Source organism: Lolium perenne, chromosome 3 (genome assembly GCF_019359855.2).
Source record: "Lolium perenne isolate Kyuss_39 chromosome 3, Kyuss_2.0, whole genome shotgun sequence".
NCBI lineage: Eukaryota > Viridiplantae > Streptophyta > Magnoliopsida > Poales > Poaceae > Lolium > Lolium perenne.
Genome location: NC_067246.2, coordinates 219158650 through 219180864, shown reverse-complemented (window position 1 = coordinate 219180864; position 22215 = coordinate 219158650). Strand labels below are relative to the sequence as shown.

The 22215-nt window shown below is 41.3% G+C and overlaps 1 protein-coding gene across 2 annotated transcripts; it reads right to left on the bottom strand.

Moving 5' to 3' along the window:
* Nucleotides 1-1172: 1172 nt before the first annotated feature.
* LOC127343395 (uncharacterized) lies at nt 1173-7438 on the bottom strand. Of its 2 annotated transcripts, XM_051369523.1 has the most exons (4): nt 6917-7438; nt 4149-5627; nt 3869-3894; nt 1173-2138 (listed from the first exon to the last, which is right to left on the bottom strand). In XM_051369523.1, the coding sequence occupies exons 2-4, from the start codon at nt 5623-5625 to the stop codon at nt 1410-1412; spliced, it is 2232 nt and encodes a 743-aa protein (XP_051225483.1). In that variant the 5' UTR covers nt 5626-5627; nt 6917-7438; the 3' UTR covers nt 1173-1409. The 2 variants fall into 2 exon arrangements, with proteins under 2 accessions (XP_051225483.1, XP_071684445.1); XM_071828344.1 differs by lacking the exon at nt 6917-7438 and having other exon boundaries at nt 4149-5649.
* Between the last annotated feature and the right edge of the window lie 14777 nt (nt 7439-22215).

The following is a 22215-nucleotide window of genomic DNA, read 5'->3' as shown; positions in this document are numbered from 1 at the left end:
CACTGCACAAACATTTGGAAACCTAACCTACTGGCTTCAATTGTCCATTACCACTTTCGCTGCAAAGAAAGAACATCCGGAAACCTACTAATCGGCCATGTCATCGTTGCTGATGTCATCGTGGTAGTGCCTATGATAGGATGTGTCGTCAAACACCTTCACCCTGAGCTCGACGCCACCTTCCCACTTGAAGTTCACCAAGAAGCCGACCTCGAGGTTGTGGGCGCTAGCGAACAGCTCCCAACCAGTGTGGAGAACATCTGCCATTCTCGTCGAACAACACCTCGACAGGCCAACAGCAGACACAGCAGTTGGCTTCCCGCAAGTGCACGCTAGCTGGCTCACGGCCAACGAGATATTGCGCGAACTTGTCCGAAAGCCTTTTTTAACACAATGGGTCCTCCTTGATGAGGACGACAAACTCGGAGAACTGGGGGAAGCAGTTCGGCGACGGTGATTGTTCAGGGAGTGGGGGTCCTACACCCCAGCCACTGCCTCGGCGACCATGGCCTGTAGAACCGTCCATCGAGCTTGGGGAGATGGTGGTCGGCGGCAGCGCTAGGGTTTGTGTGAGGAGAAGCTGGTGCCCGAGCACCCCGTTTTATAACCAGAGGCAGGGCGTGGGGGCGGTGGTGCGCAATTTATTGCTTCGGCGAAGGTAGGTGGACGGTGACGCCATTAATCTATGGCACGCATGGCTAGGTCATTACGCCAGCCGCTAAATAGCCGCTGCCAGACGGGGCCGAGGGCTTCCATCCGACGTGACGCGAGGCGGTGGCGTGCCCTTCGGCACCCGCGCGAAGGGGCCGACACAGGGTTTGCCGGTGGTTGTAGTGGACTCCAAAACTGGCTGGCTACTTATTGGGGACGCTGGTGTGGCTCAAAAAACGCAGCGTTACCCCAAATTGCTATTGGGATCGCTATTGGGCACACCGGTGAAGATGCTTTAAGGTTAAGGATTTGTACTCCATGTCAAGCACAACGGAGGTGGGTGAAAGGGGGTAGACATCTCAGAGTGCCTCGGTCGACAACGGCAAGTAAAGCACAACCCAACTCGAATTCGAGTAAAATGAAAATGAAATGCAACAGCTGACAAGCGCAGGACCATTTTCAGTCGTGAATACCAGTTTCGTTACGGTACACAAATAGGGTACCCTTCAGAAGACGCAAAATGATATCAATCCCAAGACCTTTGGGCAATTAATTCATGAATCTGTGACGCTATGTGATGAATAAAAACCACACATTTTTCTTTCGTTGAAAATGATATTCACACTATGATCTTTTTTTCTCTATGAGCCGACAATCATATACACTGCGATCAGTGCAGCAATTTATCTCCTGACTGCAGATTTTAGCCAACAGCCGATGGCCAGCATGAATACAGCCGGGTAGGCAGTTTGCAAATTTCACAACCCCTCTGTCTTCCAGACTACAGAAGGACCCTTCTTCTCAAGTTCACATGGGCGAAGCTTGTTCATTACACGCCCCATCATAGCCATCGCTGCGATGCTTGGAAACTGGCCTTCAAGACAATCAGGTGGCGTGTTAGACTTGCGCGATTGCTTCCCTAGACTCAAACTTCCATGAAAATTAGGGGTGCCACCTTGGCACCACCTCCCTATCCAATGATTAAGATTCTTTGCTGAAACAGAAGACCCATCTTTGTTTTGTTGGTCCATCAGTGTATCCTGCGTCAGTTGGTCCTCCTTCACATGTTTGATCGTACTATCCATCTTGTAATCAAGCACTTGACTATACATGGTACATGCTCCTCCAGGAGTTGGACTGTCTCCAGACTTTGGTCTCTTGGAACAAGGAACATGAGGATCTGAAACATCACGTTTCAGGCGTTTGAGCCACTTGTCACTTGGATCCGAGCATACTGGTGACTCAGTTAGAGCCTTTGAAATTGGATTTCTCATCCTGCTTATCTGAAAAAGAACTAGATCTAGATTCATGCTCGATGTTTTTGGTATGCTCCATTCTTGCTTACTTGTGCAAGTTGCCTTGGAATAAGAGTTTTGATGCTCTGAACTCACGTTGACTGTTTCATTTCCTTCACAGCAGCTTGATTCTCTTTTAATTGACGACGACACTAACCGTTCAGTTTTTGCTGAGTCTAGACAACCATGGTCCTGTGGAACAATTGCTAGTTAGACAACATTAGTAATGAGCTTCCATATTCCAATACCAAATATTAACTATTTTAGTTCCAGGATCCGCAAAGGTCAAATGTAGAAGAAATGTTGAATGAGCAGGAATATACTCAATTTAATAAACGATTATATTCCTTCAGCATACATGATCATAACCGCAAATGTGGCAAACAAAGTTCTGGAGTAGAAATGATTCCAACCAAGACCAGAGACTTTCAGTTCAGCCATTGAATCAATTCAACAGTTAAGTCTCACAAGGAAGTATTTTTTATTTGAACTCTGAGAATTATAATCAAATCAATTCGCACATAAGCAAGCAAAGTTACACTATCGAAAGGTAGAAAGCTTTTGCAGCATGTTGATTTTCGGCTAGTTTGTAGTTGCTGAACTATGCTATGTTGTGCTAATTTTATATTGTTGAAAACGAGGCAAAAATAGCGAAAACCCCAAATCAAGCTCATTCTACACGGAGCCCTTTATTTGAACATTTTCAACATTTCAAAGTTCTAAAAAAAACCGGGAAAAAAATATGTGGATGGCAATTATGTACACTACGAGCATGCAAATTATTAATGTGAAATATCTTCTATTTTGGGCTCGGCAAAAAAGAAAAATCAGATTTAGAAGGTTTGAATTTCATATTTCTGCGGCTAAAATACAATGTATTTCGTAATGAAAATTTACACGGGTAGAATGAAGTACTTCTCAGTACTGTTTTTTATTTTTCGAAATTTAGATTCGAATTTTTAGAAGTTCTGAAAATGGGCTACTTGGAGGTTGGAGCCCGTCCTCCATATCGCTGCACTCACAAAAATGGGCGAAACAAACACTTAAATAGGTAAAATCTGGTTCGCCAAACAGGATTATCATAATCCACCTAAATGCCAAAGGACACGTTACAGAAGTATGAAAAGTGCATTTTTATAAGAAAAAATACACTTTTTAACCCGATATTCTTTCAGAAGTTCACCTTTCAACCCTGAACTCTGAAACCAGTTGCTTTTTAATCTGGAATGTTTCATAAATCAGAATTTTCGGATTTTTCTATTTCTATACTTATTTATCTCCCCCAAATTTATTTTTCACATATTTTCTAAGAAAACAGAAATTTCTAGTTCTCTTTTCCCCAACTATTCTTTTTTCATTTTTCCCGATCTTTTACATTTTTCGATTTCCTTGGTCTCTATTTTGTTTCCCAAATTTTGTCTATACCATTTCGTGCTCATTTGTTGTCCAAGTCAGCCTCGGAAACGCCTGGGATGGGACTAAAGGAGTAAAGTAAATGGATTCATTTGTTCAAGGTAGAGAAGTGAACTTCTGCAAGTTTTGAGAATGAGCTTTTTGGTATATTTACATGTGATGTGTCTCATTGCAAGCCCCATCTGTTATGGCTTATGATGTGGTATGCTTCCATACAAGAATATACTACTAAATAATGTTTCATGATTCCATGACCACAGAAATGCCTTCCATGTTTTCTGAGCACCTAAACTCTCCTTGGTTGCATCCAGATATACACCCTCCGTTCCGAATTATAAGATGTTTTGGATTTTTCAATGTGGACTACATACGGACTGAAACACACTGAAATGCATCTAGATACATACGATTCAGAAAAAGGTAGAACGTCTTTTGATTCGGAACAGAAGTAGTAGTACATTAACAATAGAGCAAAATCTTAAAAAAAGAGCAAAGTAGAGTGCTAATACCTTCTGTATTGATGTTGAAGCAAACCCTACAAAGCCAGAACAAACATATTATTAATATTACAATGAGCACAGCTAGTGCAAGATATATAGCATGCAAACAATAATGCATATTTTCTCTTTTCTTTTATTTAGATTATCAAGTAGCACCTTTTGACAAAAACAACCTAATAACTCTTAACCTAATAACTCTTAACCATCAGTGAGTGTGTACCACTACCAGAAGTCCAGAAATAAGTCTTAAGCTATACTAGAATACTAGATTATCTCATAACCATCTCACCTGCTGTGGATTTTGATGCATGATGAGTATCGCTGTACAATGTATCAGTTTTAGTTGATAACTGCTTCTGTGTTTCCGATAAACATTTGCCCATGTTACTGCGAGAATTATCTTTGGAGCATGCCACATATGATTCAGAGGGCAGTGTTAACATTTCAAATAAGCAGGAACCTTTCTGTTTGTTATGTGTCAATTTTTGCTTTGGCGGTTTTCTACAAGCCAGTGCTTCTCCTTTGCTCTTCATTCTCAGTGTATTTTCAGCTGTATCCGGTAACCTGGAGAACTGTGTCCAATCTGTAGCAGAATCCATTCTGCGTGTACTGGGGTGTTGTTGTTCACCATGGCCATTAATGTTCACATCAATGCACTTGCCAATGGAAGAAGTATTTACTGAATTCATCTGGTATTCTCTAGCGAGAGCTGGCTCATGAAACGGTATTTCCTCACAATTGTGTTGATTTTGGCATCCTTCAAACTTCTTTTCCAATAAAGAATCAACAATTTCATTCTCTTTTCTGCTTGCTGAAAACATGTCTTTGTTCTTGCTAGACCAATAAGGTGACCCCTTTGAAGGACTACAAAGGAGCTTGTCTGCTAATAATGAACATGATGAGTTGGTTTCATCCTTACTGCAAGAGCATGATTCTTCATTTGACAAATGTCCTTTCAGTTTTCTTCCTGCATGGTCAGAATCAAGGCCGATGTGATCACCTAGGTGAGATAGGACGACTCCTGCAGATTTGCAGTGAACCGCATTTTCATCAGTTACTTGGTGTGTGTGAAACTGATATTCCTTTGATGAAAATGCCATCACATTAGATGCAGACATGTTTGGCTTCAAACTATTTTGTGGAACAAAATTTTTATCAGATGACGTAGCAAGAACAGACCGTCTTGGGTTAAGTATACTGTCAATTTTCCTATTAATTGCAAACATAGGAAAATGACTCCATTCTGAACTCAGATTATTGTCAGAACTCAAAAGTTTAGGAGAATCCACAGATAAATCTGAAGGCTTATGTAAAGAAAATCTTTCTGATACCACTGTCTTAGCAGCATATAAGTTCATATTTTTCTGCACCACAGAACTTTCGAAAGGCCTACCAAACTGATCAGTATTCTTGCACTGAACTTGGCAAACATCATGAGCTACACCCCACATATTAGAACTGAATTGTTGTGTATTCCCAGAAGAGGCACCTCCATGGCTAACTCCCACCATGAACCTTTCAGCCACCCTAGCTTTCATGAGTTCAAAAGGTAAATTTCCACAATCTTTTGCATATCTGACATCATTGATTTCCTCGAAAGGACTACAACTCTTGCTATTTTGAGGTTCTGCGCTGATGCCATCTCTGGTCCAGTGTGCCATCCACAAGGAGTGTTTGCGGTAAGATGATTCTCTGATGTCACTTTTGCTCAGCAGAAGTTCAAAATCTTCCTTCTGACGAAATCTTTTAGAAGCACCACCTGACATGACTGGATTGCAGTTCGGCTTAAGAAAATTGGCTGAAACTTTGGCAGGAAAAAGGGAAAGAATGGAAGTAATTCATTGGGTGAAGGGCTGTAAAAAAAGGCAAGGTCTATGCCCTAATGTCCAAAGAAACTATCACATCACATGCTGAAAACACCGAGTATCAAAACAATTAATCAGATACCATGTCATTTTTTATAGAAAAATAAATACAGAAGTGCATACTTCAAATCACCCATTTAGCATAAACTTATGGAAGTACCAAAGTTTTCTGAAAATAACAGTGCAAGGTGTGGCAGACCTAACTTGGGATGGACTTCTTTTTAATGTTTTTTTTCTTATTTTCCATAGAAAAACATATGGGTTGGGCCAAATCTTAGGGTGGGGCCCGCCCCACCCTTCCACCCTGCTGTCTCCGCCACGTCACTAGACATGTCTTACAACCTTCCCGGAATAATAAGGAAAAGACCAGTCAAGTATTACCCTCGCTAACGATCTTAACAAGCATCTAAAAAACGATCTTAACAAGCTCATTCTGATATTGTCCTTTTTTTATCCCATTCTATGAAGTCATAACGTCAAGTCATGAAACTCTGCTATAGTCTCCAGTACTTAATATCCATTTTACACTGTTCATTCATGGCACTGCACAGTATCACTACACTAAAAGGTACTTTGCACGGTGCACTACATACTTACTAACCAACTTCCGAAGCAAGTACTAGAAACAGTGAAAGGCAGTAGGAGCAGAAAATACAAGCATAAATACTGGTGATAGGGGCATTATCCTGTTTAAATGAATCATGAGTTCATGACTAAGTAAATGCAGTAGTATTTAACTACATAGACACTTAGTATTTTTTTTTTTGTAAATATCTATCAGGTATCAACGTTGCAAACAACATATGATAAACATCGCAAAAAAAATACACATGATAGAATTCAGTGCGATGCAAGCCTCAACAAATTATGGAGGGACTAGCTTATTGTATTATATACTAAGGTGCAACCACAACCATGTGAACAGCTGAACTGAAACATCTAAGCTTGTTCTGATATGTGATTAATTTTCCCAACAGTAAGCTCACGAAACTTATTGCTACTCAACTTGGATAATAATACTGTGGCAATTAAAGAAGGTTACACCCTCTTTTTTACTGTACCATCGTAAGCATTTGACAAAGCAAATTGCACAACCGCCCCAACAAGAAATGGAACAAGAAACAGCAGCCCATAAACCAAGTTGAATATAGCATAGCGACACATAAGCATTCAAGAGGGTATATGGAATTACCTCAGCAACCGGTGGCTTGGTTTCTCCGGACAGAACCAGATCAGAGCGCCTCCACCGCGAGCTCAGAAATCACCAAAACTCCGGCGAGAAGAAGCCGGCCAAGAACCAAGAAACCCCGGCAAAACAAACCAGAGCCGTTCGCTCGGGGCTCCTGGTTGGAGAAGAAGACGGAGATGCTTAAAAGACCCAGAATAAGCAATTCGCGGCGGCGGCGGCGGCACCTGTCCGTCAATCAACCACTTGCGCCACAGGCAAGAGCATGGCCCGAGCGAGCGCTCAGCCCCGGCCGCTCGGCCACTCCTTTCCGGCCCCGGGCATCGCCGTCCCAATCGCGGAATAAGAACGTGTGGGTGGAGCGAATTTTCCGCGAGGGATTGATTCCTCCTCCCTCCCTTGCTGCTGCTGGCTCAGGATTAGGGGAAAAGGGATGGGAGGGACTGTGGTTGGTATGCATCCGGCCGCGTCTTGTCGCCATTAAAGGCGGAGGAGGCGGGGAGAGGAGTGAAGCGGAGAGCGGCCGGGGTGACGTAGCAGCCTCTCAGCCAAGTAACGGAGGCGGGTAGGCTCTTTGTTTTTTCGAGCCAGCTCGTCAAACAAAAATATCTCAGCGCGCTTTGCGCTTTTTCTAGGCCCCCCGGAGATATGGCGGAGATATTTTTGCATTCCACGTACTCGCCTCAATCTATCTGTCCAGCTATGTGGCTCCGACTGCAATGGATAGGATACACATCCAGATGCTAAAATAGATAGAGTTAGAGCATCTCCAGCGTAATTTTTCGTTAGGTATTTGACCAAATAGGATCGTCCAGTTCCTATAGAACCTATCACTAAAATACCCGTTCCCCAAAGCGTTCCCCAAACCGCGCCGGATTGAGCGTTTGGGGGACGTGTTTTGTTCGTGCCGCGTTTGGGGGACGTCGCTCCCCAGCCGCGTCCCCCAAACGCCGCCCCCAAACATTTAAAATAATTTTTTTAACACATAAACCATTTATATCAAATGTAGCATATGAAAAAAAATGTTTGCGAGGATTGTTTTCAAATTAAATTACAACAAACAATAAAACAAGTAATCAAATATAATAAATAGGGCTAGATGATACATCAAGGTGCCACGGTATTTCCTTTGATCCTCCACAAATGCTCAACGAGATCAGCTTGAAGTTGCTCATGCACATTGCTGTCACGGATCTCTGCGTGCATGGCGAGAAAATCAGCAAAATCTACAGGCAACTCATGATCAACTCGATGATCATGTTGTGCATGATCACACAAGCCTGCATCACCTCCCACATTTGGTCGTGAGACCAGCTTAGAGCAGGGTACCGGACAATGGCAAATTGTGCTTGAAGCACACCAAATGCCCGCTCGACATCCTTCCTGCAAGCCTCCTTCTGTGCCGAGGCAGACGACGCAACAAACAGCGACCAATCGCGCCTACCTGGCAAGTCGTCGAGCACCTTCTGTGCGCGGAGGTGGGGCGGATTTGACGGCGCGTTCTGGGACGCGCTGGCGACGCGGCGGCGGCGGCACGACCGGCGGGAGCCCCGGCCCGCGACAACGGTGCCGACTCTCAGCAGAGATCAGACGCCCAAACGGCCGGGAAATCCAGCGGCGGCGGTGGGGTGGGAGGCGCGGGAAGGAAGGAGCGACGAGAAAAGAGGCGCGAACCAACGGTTTATGCAAATAGTCGCCGACATGTGGGAGCCCGCCTCGCTTTTCGTTGTGTCCGGCGTCCCCCGAGCGTCCCCTGTGGGACGGGGACGGGCTCGGGGCGCCGGACACCGTATCGGACCGCGCCGGATAAAAATGGGCTTTGGGGGACGCGGCTGGAACGCTTTTTTTGTCCGGCGCGCCCCAAATCCCTTTGGGGGACGCTTTGGGGGACGCGACTGGAGATGCTCTTAAGTGCATTTTTGGTCCTTTATGTATTGCACAAAAGTCTAACTTTAATCTCTTAATTTCGTTTTAACCTGCACTCTAACTCTTATAAGTCCAATGTTGGTTTTTGATAGCGGTTTAACGATGGTTGACCAGTTTTGACTCTCTTTTTTTACTGCCGTGGACAGATTTGAACATGTTTAGTCCACGTAGGACCGTCTCACCTTGCGATAAGTTACGCAATTAGCTTTTTGAACGTTTGCCGGTGAGATCATGATAATTATTTATTTGTCGTAGTAACCCTAATTCTTCCCCAACACCTAGCGACGACGCCTCACACTACTAGGATGGATAAGCCGAGCGAGAAAGGCAAAATCGGCGGACATGCTAGGGCTTTTGCGTCAGGAGGAAAGGTGGAGGCGGCTGAAGTGGTGAGGATTGCTGCACCAAGCGAGAAAGGTGGAGGCGGCACACATGTGTGTTAGGGCAAGGGTATTTTTCTATTTATTGACTGAGGAAAAATGATCACGTGTAGATTAAAACCAGTTGATTATGTCCATGATGGCAGAAAAGGAGAGTCAATAACCGGTCAAGCATCATTAAACCGATGTTAGGGACTAAAAATGGACTTAATTAAGAGTTTGAGGGCAGATTTAGACCAAAACAGAGTTGAGGGACCAAAATTAGACTTTCGCAAGACTTAAGGGACCGAAAATGCACTTAACCTAAATAGATATATATATATATATATAATTAATATGTGTCTAGATATATTTATATCCGCGTCAAGTAATATGGATCGAAGGGAGTACCATATTTACATCGTCGGTGGGCATAAACTTCTATCTATATTCGTAGCCATGGGTATACAATTTTAGGGTACCCATAGGGTACCCGTACCCAGGGCATCTAGCGGGTAGATCAAACAGTACACAAGCTAGTCACAATTTTATATCTCTCGATGCAAATCTGATTAAATATTGCTAGTCATGGGCTCCAGGCCGAGCCTGATAACACCTGGATCGGGGCTGGGCCAGAGATTTAGGCCCGATGGCCGGGCCAGGCCTAGGCTTTGCATTTTGGCAATTTAAGGAAAAGGCCTGGCACGAGGCCTGAAGGCCCAACAGGCTTTTGCATGCTTGGGTTGGGCTTAGGCTTAGGCATGACGGTCAAGCCTAGGTATTTAGCATTGAACTTTTCTCGGCCGGCTTGAAGCCTAACCTGGATCAAAAAATGCCCATGTATAGTCACATAAAGTTTAAATATTGGATATCGAGTTTGTGTAGCTTTCTCTTATCCGTATCAAATATATCGGCAGTGATGAAGGAAGAACATGCGCGCACGGCATGCCTGTGGCCACCTTCTAGTAGCTAATGTGTAATAGAGTGTTCAAGTGTAGCCCAATCGTCGTCCCGTGCCCTAGGCCACCCTACTGGTGGCCTAGATTCGTCCTAGTATTGGGTGATATGTTGAATGATGTGTAGTTAAATCAGAGAAACCTATCTGAAGTTTATTTGCTTATAAAAATAATATCAGTGCTTGAGCAAAAAAATCCAAGTTTATCAACTAGTCATCATCAATTAAGAAATAAACAATGATTTTAAATTGACCATTCGGGACTCCAAAAACATCGCACTAAATATCTCTCTTACCCTAGCGACATCGTACCTTAAGTGTGTGATCCTACGGGTTCGCGAATATGTGGACATGATTACATTCATAGAAAATGGTTAATAGAGGGGTCTGGAGATCCATAATAACCTCCATATATTCAATGATGATCTCATCGAGTGAACCACTTATGTCATACATATATAATTCCCATGTCATGCGATATCTTAGTTACCCGAGATTTGATCGTCGGTATTTCCATACCTTTTTCCTATCTCGTTACAGGTAGGTACTCTTTTGTCGTTGTAATACCACACCCTCTCGTGACCTAGGCACGTGTTTGCAAACGGTAGAGTGCGTATTACCGAGAGGGCCCAGAGAATATCTTTCCGTTACTTGGATGGAAAAATCTCACTCTTGATAACATACAATCCAACAAGTATCTTATGGAACACATGCGAGATAGCTTTATAATCACCCAATTACCAAGTAACGCTTGCAATGTATTCTTCTGAAACCCGGGAGTTGTATAATCTCATAGTCAAAAGAATAGTACAGATGAAAATGAAAAAGCTTCGCAATCGGAACTATGCAACACGATCAATTGCTACACTTTGGTTAGGTCAAGTCCATCATATTATTCTCCTTTATAATATGACCTCGCTAATAAGTGACACCATGTTAAGGAAACCAAAAACCAACACTTACTTAACGAACTAGTACAGAGGCAATACTAGGGACACTTCATTTGTTTCTCCACACAAGTATTATGTTTCCGAATAATACAAACAAGCATGGTGAACAAATAATATCATGAACATGAATTGATGATAATAAATATCCTTTATTATTGCCTCTTGGGCACCAATTCCAACACAAAGACCCAAGAGGAACAAGCTCCGGGAACAAGCTCCCGAAGTGAATATCTCACAAACTTTCACCTCCACGTATCACCGGGGGAACTCAAAACGATGCACCAAATGCAATGGCAAGAACATCACTAAGATGTCCAAATCCTCCACTCTCTAATTCCAACAAAGCTACTAAAGCTATTGGGAGAATTAGGGAGGAGGAACACCAAATTACTCTAAGATCTAGATCTAGAGGATTCCCCTTATAAAGAGATGGATTTGATTGGTAGAAATATAGATCCAGATCTCCTCTCTCTTTTCCCTCAAAAGGGGTAAGAATCATGGAGGGATTTAGAGAGAGGAAAGCTTCTCAAGGTTAGCAATGGAGGAGAGAGAGAGCAAGAGAAGCAACCGGATTTTGGGGAAGAAGAATGCTTTATATAGTCCTCCACAAAATAGAGTTGTTGCAGAACAACTAAGGTCGAAGTCTCCGGTCTGCCGATCCACTTAGAACGGAGACTCCGGTGTCAGACACTATAGTCTCCGGCCCTAGGCATTTTGACACTAGAGTCTCCGGCCCAGAGTCTTCGGTCAGGCCAGGAGTCCACGTACGCCCCACCAGAATGTGAGGCATAGGGGACCGGAGTCTTTCCCGGAGTCTCCAACCTTGGGGCAAACCTCTCAATACGAGAAACCGAGAAAATATGGAAACAAATGGGGGTGATTTTCTATGAATTTTAGAGGTGCAACCTCTCAAGACTAGAAAGCGAGAAAATCACCAAGCTCGAAAACGCAATGATGTCTACGGGTGCTTCTATTCTTGTAGACAGTGTTGGGCCTCCAAGAGCAGAGGTTTGTAGAACAGCAGCAAGTTTCCCTTAAGTGGATCACCCAAGGTTTATCGAACTCAGGGAGGAAGATGTCAAAGATATCCCTCTCAAGCAACCCTGCAATCACGATACAAGAAGTCTCTTGTGTCCCCAACACACCTAATACACTTGTCAGATGTATAAGTGCACTAGTTCGGCGAAGAGATAGTGAAATACAAGTGGTATGAATGAATATGAGCAGTAGTAACGGCGCCAGAAAAGTGCTTGCTGGCGTGCAGTTGATGGTAGTAATATTGCAGGAAGTAAAGATGCAGTAAAACAGTAAACAAGCGATGATTGCAGTATTTGGAAACAAGGCCTAGGGATCATACTTTCACTAGTGGACACTCTCAACATTGACCACATAAATAAATAAGTTCTCTTCCTTTGTGCTACATATACTCTTGTTTGATAATGAACACCATTCGTTGTGTAGGGCTACAAGAGCTCCCTCAAGCCGGAGTTAACAAGCGCCACAACATTCGACATTCATATTTAAGTAACCTTTAGAGCATAATAGATCTTTGCAATTTAAACCGAGTACTAACATAGCATACACACTGTCACCTTTACACTATGAAGGGGGAATAAATCACATCAATACTATCATAGTAATAATTAACTCCATAACCTACAAGAGATTATGATCATAACCTACGCCAAGTACTACACGATGCACACACTTTCACCATTACACCATGAAGGAGGAATAGACTACTTTAATAACATCACAAGAGTAGCACATAGACTAATAGTGATACAAAGCTCATATGAATCTCAATCATGTAAGGCAGCTCGTGAGATCATTGTATTGAAGTACATAGGAGAGAGATTAACCACATAGCTACCGGTACAGCCCTTAGCCTCGGGGATGAACTACTCCCTCCTCATGGGAGACAGCAGCGGTGATGAAGATGGCGGTGGTGTCGATGGAGAAGCCTTCCGGGGGCACTTCCCCGTCCCGGCGGCGTGCCGGAACAGAGACTCCTGTCCCCCAGATCTTGGCTTCGCGATGGCAGCGGCTCTGGAAGGTTTCTCGTACCGTGGCTTTTCCGTATCGAAGATTAAGGTCAGGGAGCTTTAAATAGGCGAAGAGGAGGAGTCGGAAGGGTTACGGGGTAGCCACACAACAGGGGGGCGCGCCCCCCTTGGGCCGCGCCGCCCTACTGTCTGGTGGCCTTGTGGCTCTCCTCTGGTCCCTCTCGGGTGTTCTGGAAGCTTTGTGGAATTCTAAGATGCTGGGCGTTGATTTCGTCCAATTCCGAGAATATTTCCTTACTAGGATTTCTGAAACCAAAAACAGCAGAAAACAGCAACTGGCCCTTCGGCATCTCGTCAATAGGTTAGTTCCGGAAAACGCATCAAAACGATATAAAGTGTGAACAAAACATGTGAATCATATGAGATGAATGAAGTGATTCAAAGCAATGGTAAAGACAATGACTAAACAACTGAATCATATAGCAAAGACTTTTCATGAATAGTACTTTCAAGACAAGCATCAATAAGTCTTGCATAAGAGTTAACTCATAAAGCAATAGATTCAAAGTAAAAGGTTTGAAGCAACACAAAGGAAGATATAAGTTTCAGCGGTTGCTTTCAACTTGTAACATGTATATCTCATGGATAGTTGTCAACATAAAGCAATATAACAAGTGCAATAGGTAAACATGTAAGAATCAATGCACACAGTTGACACAAGTGTTTGCTTCTAAGATAGAAAGAAGTGGGTAAACTGACTCAACATAAAGTAAAAGAAAGGCCCTTCGCAGAGGGAAGCATGGATTACTATTTTTCTGCTAGAGCTTTTTATTTTAAAAACATAGAAACAATTTTGTCAACGGTAGTAATAAAGCATATGTGTTATGTATAAGATATCCTATAAGTTGCAAGCCTCATGCATAGAATACTAATAGTGCTCGCACCTTGTCCTAATTAGCTTGGATTAACACGGATTATCATTGCATAGCATATGTTTCAACCAAGTGTCACAAAGGGGTACCTCTATGCCGCCTGTACAGAGGTCTAAGGTGAAAGTTCGCATTGGATTTCTCGCTTTTGATTATTCTCAACTTAGACATCCATACCGGGACAACATAGACAACAGATAATGGACTCCTCTTTTAATGCATAAGCATTCAACAACAGATAATATTCTCATAAGAGATTGAGGATTTGTGTCCAAACTGAAACTTCCACCATGATTCATGGCTTTAGTTAGCGGCCCAATGTTCTTCTCTAACAATATGCATACTCAAACCATTTGATCATGAAAATCGCCCTTACTTCAGACAAGACGAACATGCATAGCAACTCACATGATATTCAACAAAGGTAAAAGTTGATGGCGTCCCCAGAAACATGGTTACCGCTCAACAAGCAACTTATTAAGAAATAAGATACATAAGTACATATTCTTCACCACAATAGTTTTTAAGGCTATTTTCCCATGAGCTATGTATTGTAAAGGCAAAGAATAGAAGTTTAAAGGTAGTACTCAAGTAATGTACTTTGGAATGGCAGAGAAATACCATGTGGTAGGTAGGTATGGTGGACACAAATGGCATAGTTTTTGGCTCAAGGATTTGGATGCACGAGAAGAATTCCTCTCAATACAAGGCTAGGCTAGCAAGGTTGTTTGAAGCAAACTCAAGTATAAAACGGTGCAGCAAGATTCACATATGAACATATTGTAAGCATTATAAGACTTTACATCGTCTTCCTTGTTGTTCAAACACCTTAACCAGAAAATATCTAGACTCTAGAGAACAATCATGCAAACCAAATTTTAACAAGCTCTATGTAGTTCTTCATTAATGGGTACAAAGTACATGATGCAAGAGCTTAAACATGATCTATATGAGCACAACAATTGCCAAGTATCCAATTATTCAAGACATTATACCAATTACCACATGCAGCATTTTATGTTTCCAACCATATAACAATGAACGAAGCAGTTTCAACCTTCGCCATGAACATTAAGAGTAAAGCTAAGAACACATGTGTTCATACGCAACAGCGGAGCGTGTCTCTCTTCCACACAAGCATGAATTTATTCAAACATAAACAAAAACAAACAGATGCTCCAAGTAAAGCACATAAGATGTGACCGAATAAAAATATAGTTTCAAGAGAAGAAACCTGATAAATTGTCGACGAAGAAGGGGATGCCTTGGGCATCCCCAAGCTTAGACGCTTGAGTCTTCTTGAAACATGCAGGGATGAACTACGGGTGCATCCCCAAGCTTAGACTTTTCACTCTTCTTGATCATAGTATATCATCCTCCTCTCTTGACCCTTGAAAACTTCCTCCACATCAAACTTAAAACAAACTCATTAGAGGGTTAGTGCATAATCAAAAATTCACATGTTCAGAGGTGACACAATCATTCTTAACACTTCTGGACATTGCCCAAAGCTACTGGAAGTCAATGGAACAAAGAAATCCATCCAACACAGCAAAAGAGGCAATGCGAAATAAAAGGCAGAATCTGTCAAAACAGAACAGTCCGTAAAGACGAATTTTTTAGAGGCACTGGACTTGCTCAGATGAAAATACTCAAATTAAAAGAAAGTTGCGTACATATCTGAGGATCACGCACGTAAGTTGGCAGATTTTTCTGAGTTACCTACAGAGAACCCTGCCCAAATTCGTGACAGCAAGAAATCTGTTTCTGCGCAGTAATCCAAATCTAGTATGAACCTTGCTATCAAAGACTTTACTTGGCACAACATTACAATAAAATAAAGATAAGGAGAGGTTGCTACAGTAGTAACAACTTCCAAGACTCAAATATAAAATAAAATTGCTGTAGTAAAATAAACACATGGGTTATCTCCCAAGAAGTTCTTTCTTTATAGCCATTAAGATGGACTCAGTAATTTCAATGATGCACTCGCAAGAAATAGGAGTTGAAGCAAAAGAGAGCATCAAGAAGAAAATTCAAAACAAATTTAAGCCTAACCCACTTCCTATGAAAAGGAATCTTGTAAATAAACAAATTCATGAAGCATAATGCAACAAGCATAGAAAGATAAAATAAGTGTAACTTCAAGATTTTCAGCATATAAAGAGGTGTTTTAGTAACATGAAAACTTCTACAACCATATTTTCCTCTCTCATAATAAATTTCAGTAGCATCATGAACAAATTCAACAATATAACTATCACATAAAGCATTCTTATCATGAGTCTCATGCATAAAATTATTACTACTCCCAACATAAGCATAATCAATTTTATTAGTTGTAGTGGGAGCAAATTCAACAAAGTAGCTATCATTATTATTCTCATTATCAAATATAGGAGGTATAGTATCATCATAATAAGATTTACTCTCCATAGTAGGCGGCACCAGAAGACCACTATCATTATAATCATCATATATGGGAGGCATATCATAATCAACATAAACTTTCTCCTCAATACCCGGAGGGCTAAAGAGATCATTTTCATCAAAACCGACCTCCCCAAGCTTAGAATTTTCTATATCATTATCAACAATGGTGTTCAAAGCGTTCAGACTAATATTACTACTAGCATGCAAATAAGATTCCATAGGTTTTTTAATTTTCGCATTAAACCATTCATGTCTTGACTCAGGAAATAGTATAAAAAGCTCACAGTTGTTTTCCATTATGCCTTACTAGTGTTTAACAAGAAACAAAAAGATGCAATTGCAGGATCTAAAGGAAATAGCTTCGAGCACTCACACAATGGCGCCAGAAAAGTACTTAGTTACCTGGGACCGGAGTATGAGTGCCTTTTACCTTTCCTCCCCGGCAACGGCGCCAGAAAAGTGCTTGATGTCTACGGGTGCTTCTATTCTTGTAGACAGTGTTGGGCCTCCAAGAGCAGAGGTTTGTAGAACAGCAGCAAGTTTCCCTTAAGTGGATCACCCAAGGTTTATCGAACTCAGGGAGGAAGAGGTCAAAGATATCCCTCTCAAGCAACCCTGCAATCACGATACAAGAAGTCTCTTGTGTCCCCAACACACCTAATAAACTTGTCAGATGTATAGGTGCACTAGTTCGGCGAAGAGATAGTGAAATGCAAGTGGTATGAATGAATATGAGCAGTAGTAACGGCGCCAGAAAAGTGCTTGCTGGCGTGCAGTTGATGGTAGTAATATTGCAGGAAGTAAAGATGCAGTAAAACAGTAAACAAGCGATGATTGCAGTATTTGGAAACAAGGCCTAGGGATCATACTTTCACTAGTGGACACTCTCAACATTGATCACATAAATAAATAAGTTCTCTTCCTTTGTGCTACATATACTCTTGTTTGATAATGAACACCATTCGTTGTGTAGGGCTACAAGAGCTCCCTCAAGCCGGAGTTAACAAGCGCCACAACATTCGACATTCATATTTAAGTAACCTTTAGAGCATAATAGATCTTTGCAATTTAAACCGAGTACTAACATAGCATACACACTGTCACCTTTACACTATGAAGGGGGAATAAATCACATCAATACTATCATAGTAATAATTAACTCCATAACCTACAAGAGATTATGATCATAACCTACGCCAAGTACTACACGATGCACACACTGTCACCATTACACCGTGAAGGAGGAATAGACTATTTTAATAACATCACAAGAGTAGCACATAGACTAATAGTGATACAAAGCTCATATGAATCTCAATCATGTAAGGCAGCTCGTGAGATCATTGTATTGAAGTACATAGGAGAGAGATTAACCACATAGCTACCGGTACAGCCCTTAGCCTCGGGGATGAACTACTCCCTCCTCATGGGAGACAGCAGCGGTGATGAAGATGGCGGTGGTGTCGATGGAGAAGCCTTCCGGGGGCACTTCCCCGTCCCGGCGGCGTGCCGGCACAGAGACTCCTGTCCCCCAGATCTTGGCTTCGCGATGGCGGCGGCTCTGGAAGGTTTCTCGTACCGTGGCTTTTCCGTATCGAAGATTTAGGTCAGGGAGCTTTAAATAGGCGAAGAGGTGGAGTCGGAAGGGTTACGGGGCAGCCACACAACAGGGGGGCGCCCCCCCCTTGGGCCGCGCCGCCCTATTGTCTGGTGGCCCTGTGGCTCTCCTCTGGTCACTCTCGGGTGTTCTGGAAGCTTCGTGGAATTCTAAGATGCTGGGCGTTGATTTCGTCCAATTCCGAGAATATTTCCTTACTAGGATTTCTGAAACCAAAAACAGCAGAAAACAGCAACTGGCCCTTCGGCATCTCGTCAATAGGTTAGTTCCGGAAAACGCATCAAAACGATATAAAGTGTGAACAAAACATGTAGGTATTGTCATAAAACTAGCATGGAACATAAGAAATTATAGATACGTTTGAGACGTATCACGCAACAAGAGATACATGCAGAATCTGTTTTTGATGAGCTAGAGCTTGTCATGAAAATAACCACAAGCTCTAAAGCACCACATGGATAAGATACAAATAACAACCAAGAAAGATGATGAAGGATGCAAAGGTTTGAGCTCACCCCAATGATACGATCGAGTTACTCACTCGAGAGCCTCTTGATAGTACGACAACTGACCTATAAACCGGTATCCTAACTAAATCACGAGACCGGTAAGAGATAAACCCTACCAAGAGAAAACCTTAACCTTGCGCATTCCATTTGAGCAAGATGATGAAGATCTTGACCGCAACAAGATGGAATACCTTTCTTGATTGTGCTTGCTTGATGAAGTCTTGCGAGTGCTCCCACATAATCCATTATGGGAGTGCTTCTTATTCGGCGCATCTTCGCATATCCATGATCACCATATGGATGGCAAGCTCACGATCATGATCTCCTCGGGAGGACTCGTCTTAAACTTGCACACCATTCCTTCTTTCCTCATCGTGTTTATGTCTTGAAGATACACATGAGAGATCACCAATCTTCTTCTTCAAGACATACTTATCACTTGATCTTCGTCACATTCTTCTATTTGCAACCTTGAAGCCAACATATGGTTCAAGCATTTCCTATGAACAACTCCTACACATATCACTCAATGCAAACATTAGTCCATAGGGATTATCATCAATTACCAAAACCACACATGAGGGCTCCATGCACTTTCACATACGGTTGTTAAGTGTGTGTTCGTTGGTTATGGTTCAGGAATTAAGGCATTTGAATGGAATCTTGAAATTAAAACGGTCTTGATGAGCATGAATTTTGTGTTTAATAAGACGGTTATGTATCATAGTAGTCCATCTATAGATGTTTCTGACGCTTTTGATCTTTTTGATGTTTCTAATGATGAGCAACATAAGCTTAGCATGTACGTAGAGCACATGGAGGAGAATGTTGCTCAAAATTAGAATGATAACAATGATCTTCACCGCTCACCCTTTGATTTACAACAAGCAAATAATTCAATTGTTGCTAATGGACTGAGGCGAAACAAAGGTCCATGGCCTCGGTTAATTCAAGAGTGTAATATTACTCATTATGCTTTGACGTGTGCTAACAGGTGGAGAATGATTCTAAACCTGCTACATACACTAAGGTCATTTATTTCATTGACCTCGAGAAGTGGATATCTTATATGCAAGAGGAGATGCGATCACTTGAGAAAGATATCACATGGGATGTTGTGCACTTGCCTAAAAAAGAATGTCTTCTAGTGCAACGAGTGGGTATATTAGAGAAAGAAAGGTTTGTCTCATAATAAGCCTTCAAGGTTTAAGGCAAGGTTAGTAGCAAAAGATTTCAACTAGATTCTAGATATTGATTATAATGATGTATTATCTCTGGTTAAGAAGCACAATTTCATTCGTGCATTCTTTTGTATTGTAGATATGCATGCATGATCTTGAGCTTGAGCAGTTAGATATGAAGACTATTTTTTGTATGAAGAACTTGAGGAGGTGATATATATGGACCAGCCTGAAGGTTTTGTTGTGCCTGGTAAGGAGGACCTTATTTGCAAGTTAAAGAGGTTCCTTTATGGTTTGAAATTAACAGTCTCCAAGACAATGGTATAAAAAAAAGGTTTGATTCATTTATGCGTGAACATGATTTTAAGAGATCTCAGTATGATAGCTGCGTTTACATCAAGTTTGTTAATGGTTCACCTATATACTTATTGTTATGTGTTGATGATATGTTGATTGCTGCCAGGAGCAAAAAAGACTACTTTGAAAGCATAGTTGATTAGTGAGTTTGAAATGAAGGATCTTCGTGATGGTAAGAAAATACTAGGTATAGAAATTAGGAAAGAAAATCTAGTGTGTTATTTCTTAGTCAGCAAAATTACATTAAGAAAATCCTTCAATGTTTTAGTATGTATGGTGCAAAGTCTGTTAGTACACATATTGCTCCCCATTTCAAATTGTCAGCATTGCAATGTCCTAGTACTTATGAAGATTTTGAGTGCATGTCACGAGTTCCATATTCTAATGTTTGTTGATTCCTTGATGTATGACATGGTTTGTTCATGTCTCGATTTATCATATGCTATGAGTTTGGTCAGTCGATACATGACTAATCCTGATAAAGAACATTGGAAAGATTTTTAGTGGATTTTCAGGTAGCTTCGTGGCACATCCAAAGCTTGCTTTAAAGTTGGCGAGACTGGTGAGGAACTCGGTGGCTATATGGATTCAGATTTTGTTGCCCACTTGGATAAGAAGATGTCCCTCACAGGTTATGTGTTCACTATTGATGGATGTGTTGCTAGTTGGAAAGCAACGTTACAACATATTGTTTCCCAGTTTACAACTGAGGAAGAATACATGGCTATTGTTGAAGATTGCAAACATTTTATTTGGTTGAAATGTTTGGATGCTGAACTTTATGGAGATGATTTTAACTTGTTACATGATAGTACAATGTAATATATCTTACTAAAAATCAAATGTTCCATAAGAGGACAAAACACAAGTAGCCATTATGTTTCCGACATTGTTGCACAAGGTAAATGCAATATAAGTACTCATGATAATCTTGTTGATATGATGACAAAACCATTTTTTTTTTGCCAAATTTGAGCTTTACTCGACCTTGGTTGGTATAACCGTTTAGCTCAAGTGGTTGTTTGGCACCAAAAAAAATTTTTGTTATTATTTAGAGAATTGTTGATTTCATGCTACAAGATAAAATTTGTTTTAAGGTAGAGTTTGTTATGTTTTAATCTAAATTTATATAAAAGGGAGACTAACTTCTGACAAGCGGAGCAAGATTGTGTCTACCTCTTGTAAACCGCCGACTAGGGTTTATAACTCATGGCATTTGTTAACACTTCTGATATAATTAAGTTTTGATGGCTAGCCTCCGTGATTTTCCCCTTCTGAAGGGATTTTACAGTTAAATCTTATCTATCCCACCGCGATTTTTTTTTCTTTCATTTTTTGTTATTGCTTGCCGCATTTATAACATAAACACCCCATAAATAATTGAATTTATAAGATGTTGAGATGGTTTAAATTGACAGTCAAAATTTAGTATACTTTACCAACGTTTGATCAAATCCAGTATTTTCATACATTGGCTATCTAATTTTTGGCCGTAGACCAAACATGCCACATTGCCACGTCTCTAGTTTTGATGCGTGTACATTCTAAGAAAATAAATGGACGTTTCCAAGAGAAAAAAAATCAAAAACTCAATTTAGCTTGCTGCGTTTATGTTCATTGTTCCATGAACCAAAGAAAGATGATTGTCAGGGCACATTTGGTCCAATGTGTGCAAAGTATGCAAGCAAATATTTGAACTCCAAGTGTATTTTCGATTTAGAAAATACCCTGATAGTGATCTTGCTTTAGATTTAAAATCAGTTGAACAGTTTAGATTTAAAATCAGTTGAACAGTTGAACAGTTTAGATGAGCTTCAATTTAGTATACCTTACACGATATACAGTTTTCATATACGCAAATCTCTGCTACCATTCTAACTCATTTGCATTTTAACATCTGTACTTTGGTATAACTTCGGATTACGTATATAACTTCGGATTACGTATCATAGGATGCTCAGATGGATTCGGAACTCTTGTTTGCCAAGCAGGAACAACACATCAGCATTCCAAGAACGTTCCACAAAATGGAACAGGAAACAAACATCACCAACTGAATATACTACCAAGCAGCAGCACAGA

Excerpts from the sequence above, each read along its gene's own strand:
- LOC127343395 (XM_051369523.1), bottom strand. The coding sequence starts at position 5,625 with ATGTCAGGTGGTGCTTCTAAAAGATTTCGTCAGAAGGAAGATTTTGAA. Across the intron at positions 3,895-4,148 it reads TGCATCAAAATCCACAGCAG|GGTTTGCTTCAACATCAATA; the intron begins GTGAGATGGTTA and ends CTGGCTTTGTAG. Across the intron at positions 2,139-3,868 it reads CTTCAACATCAATACAGAAG|GACCATGGTTGTCTAGACTC; the intron begins GTATTAGCACTC and ends ATTGTTCCACAG.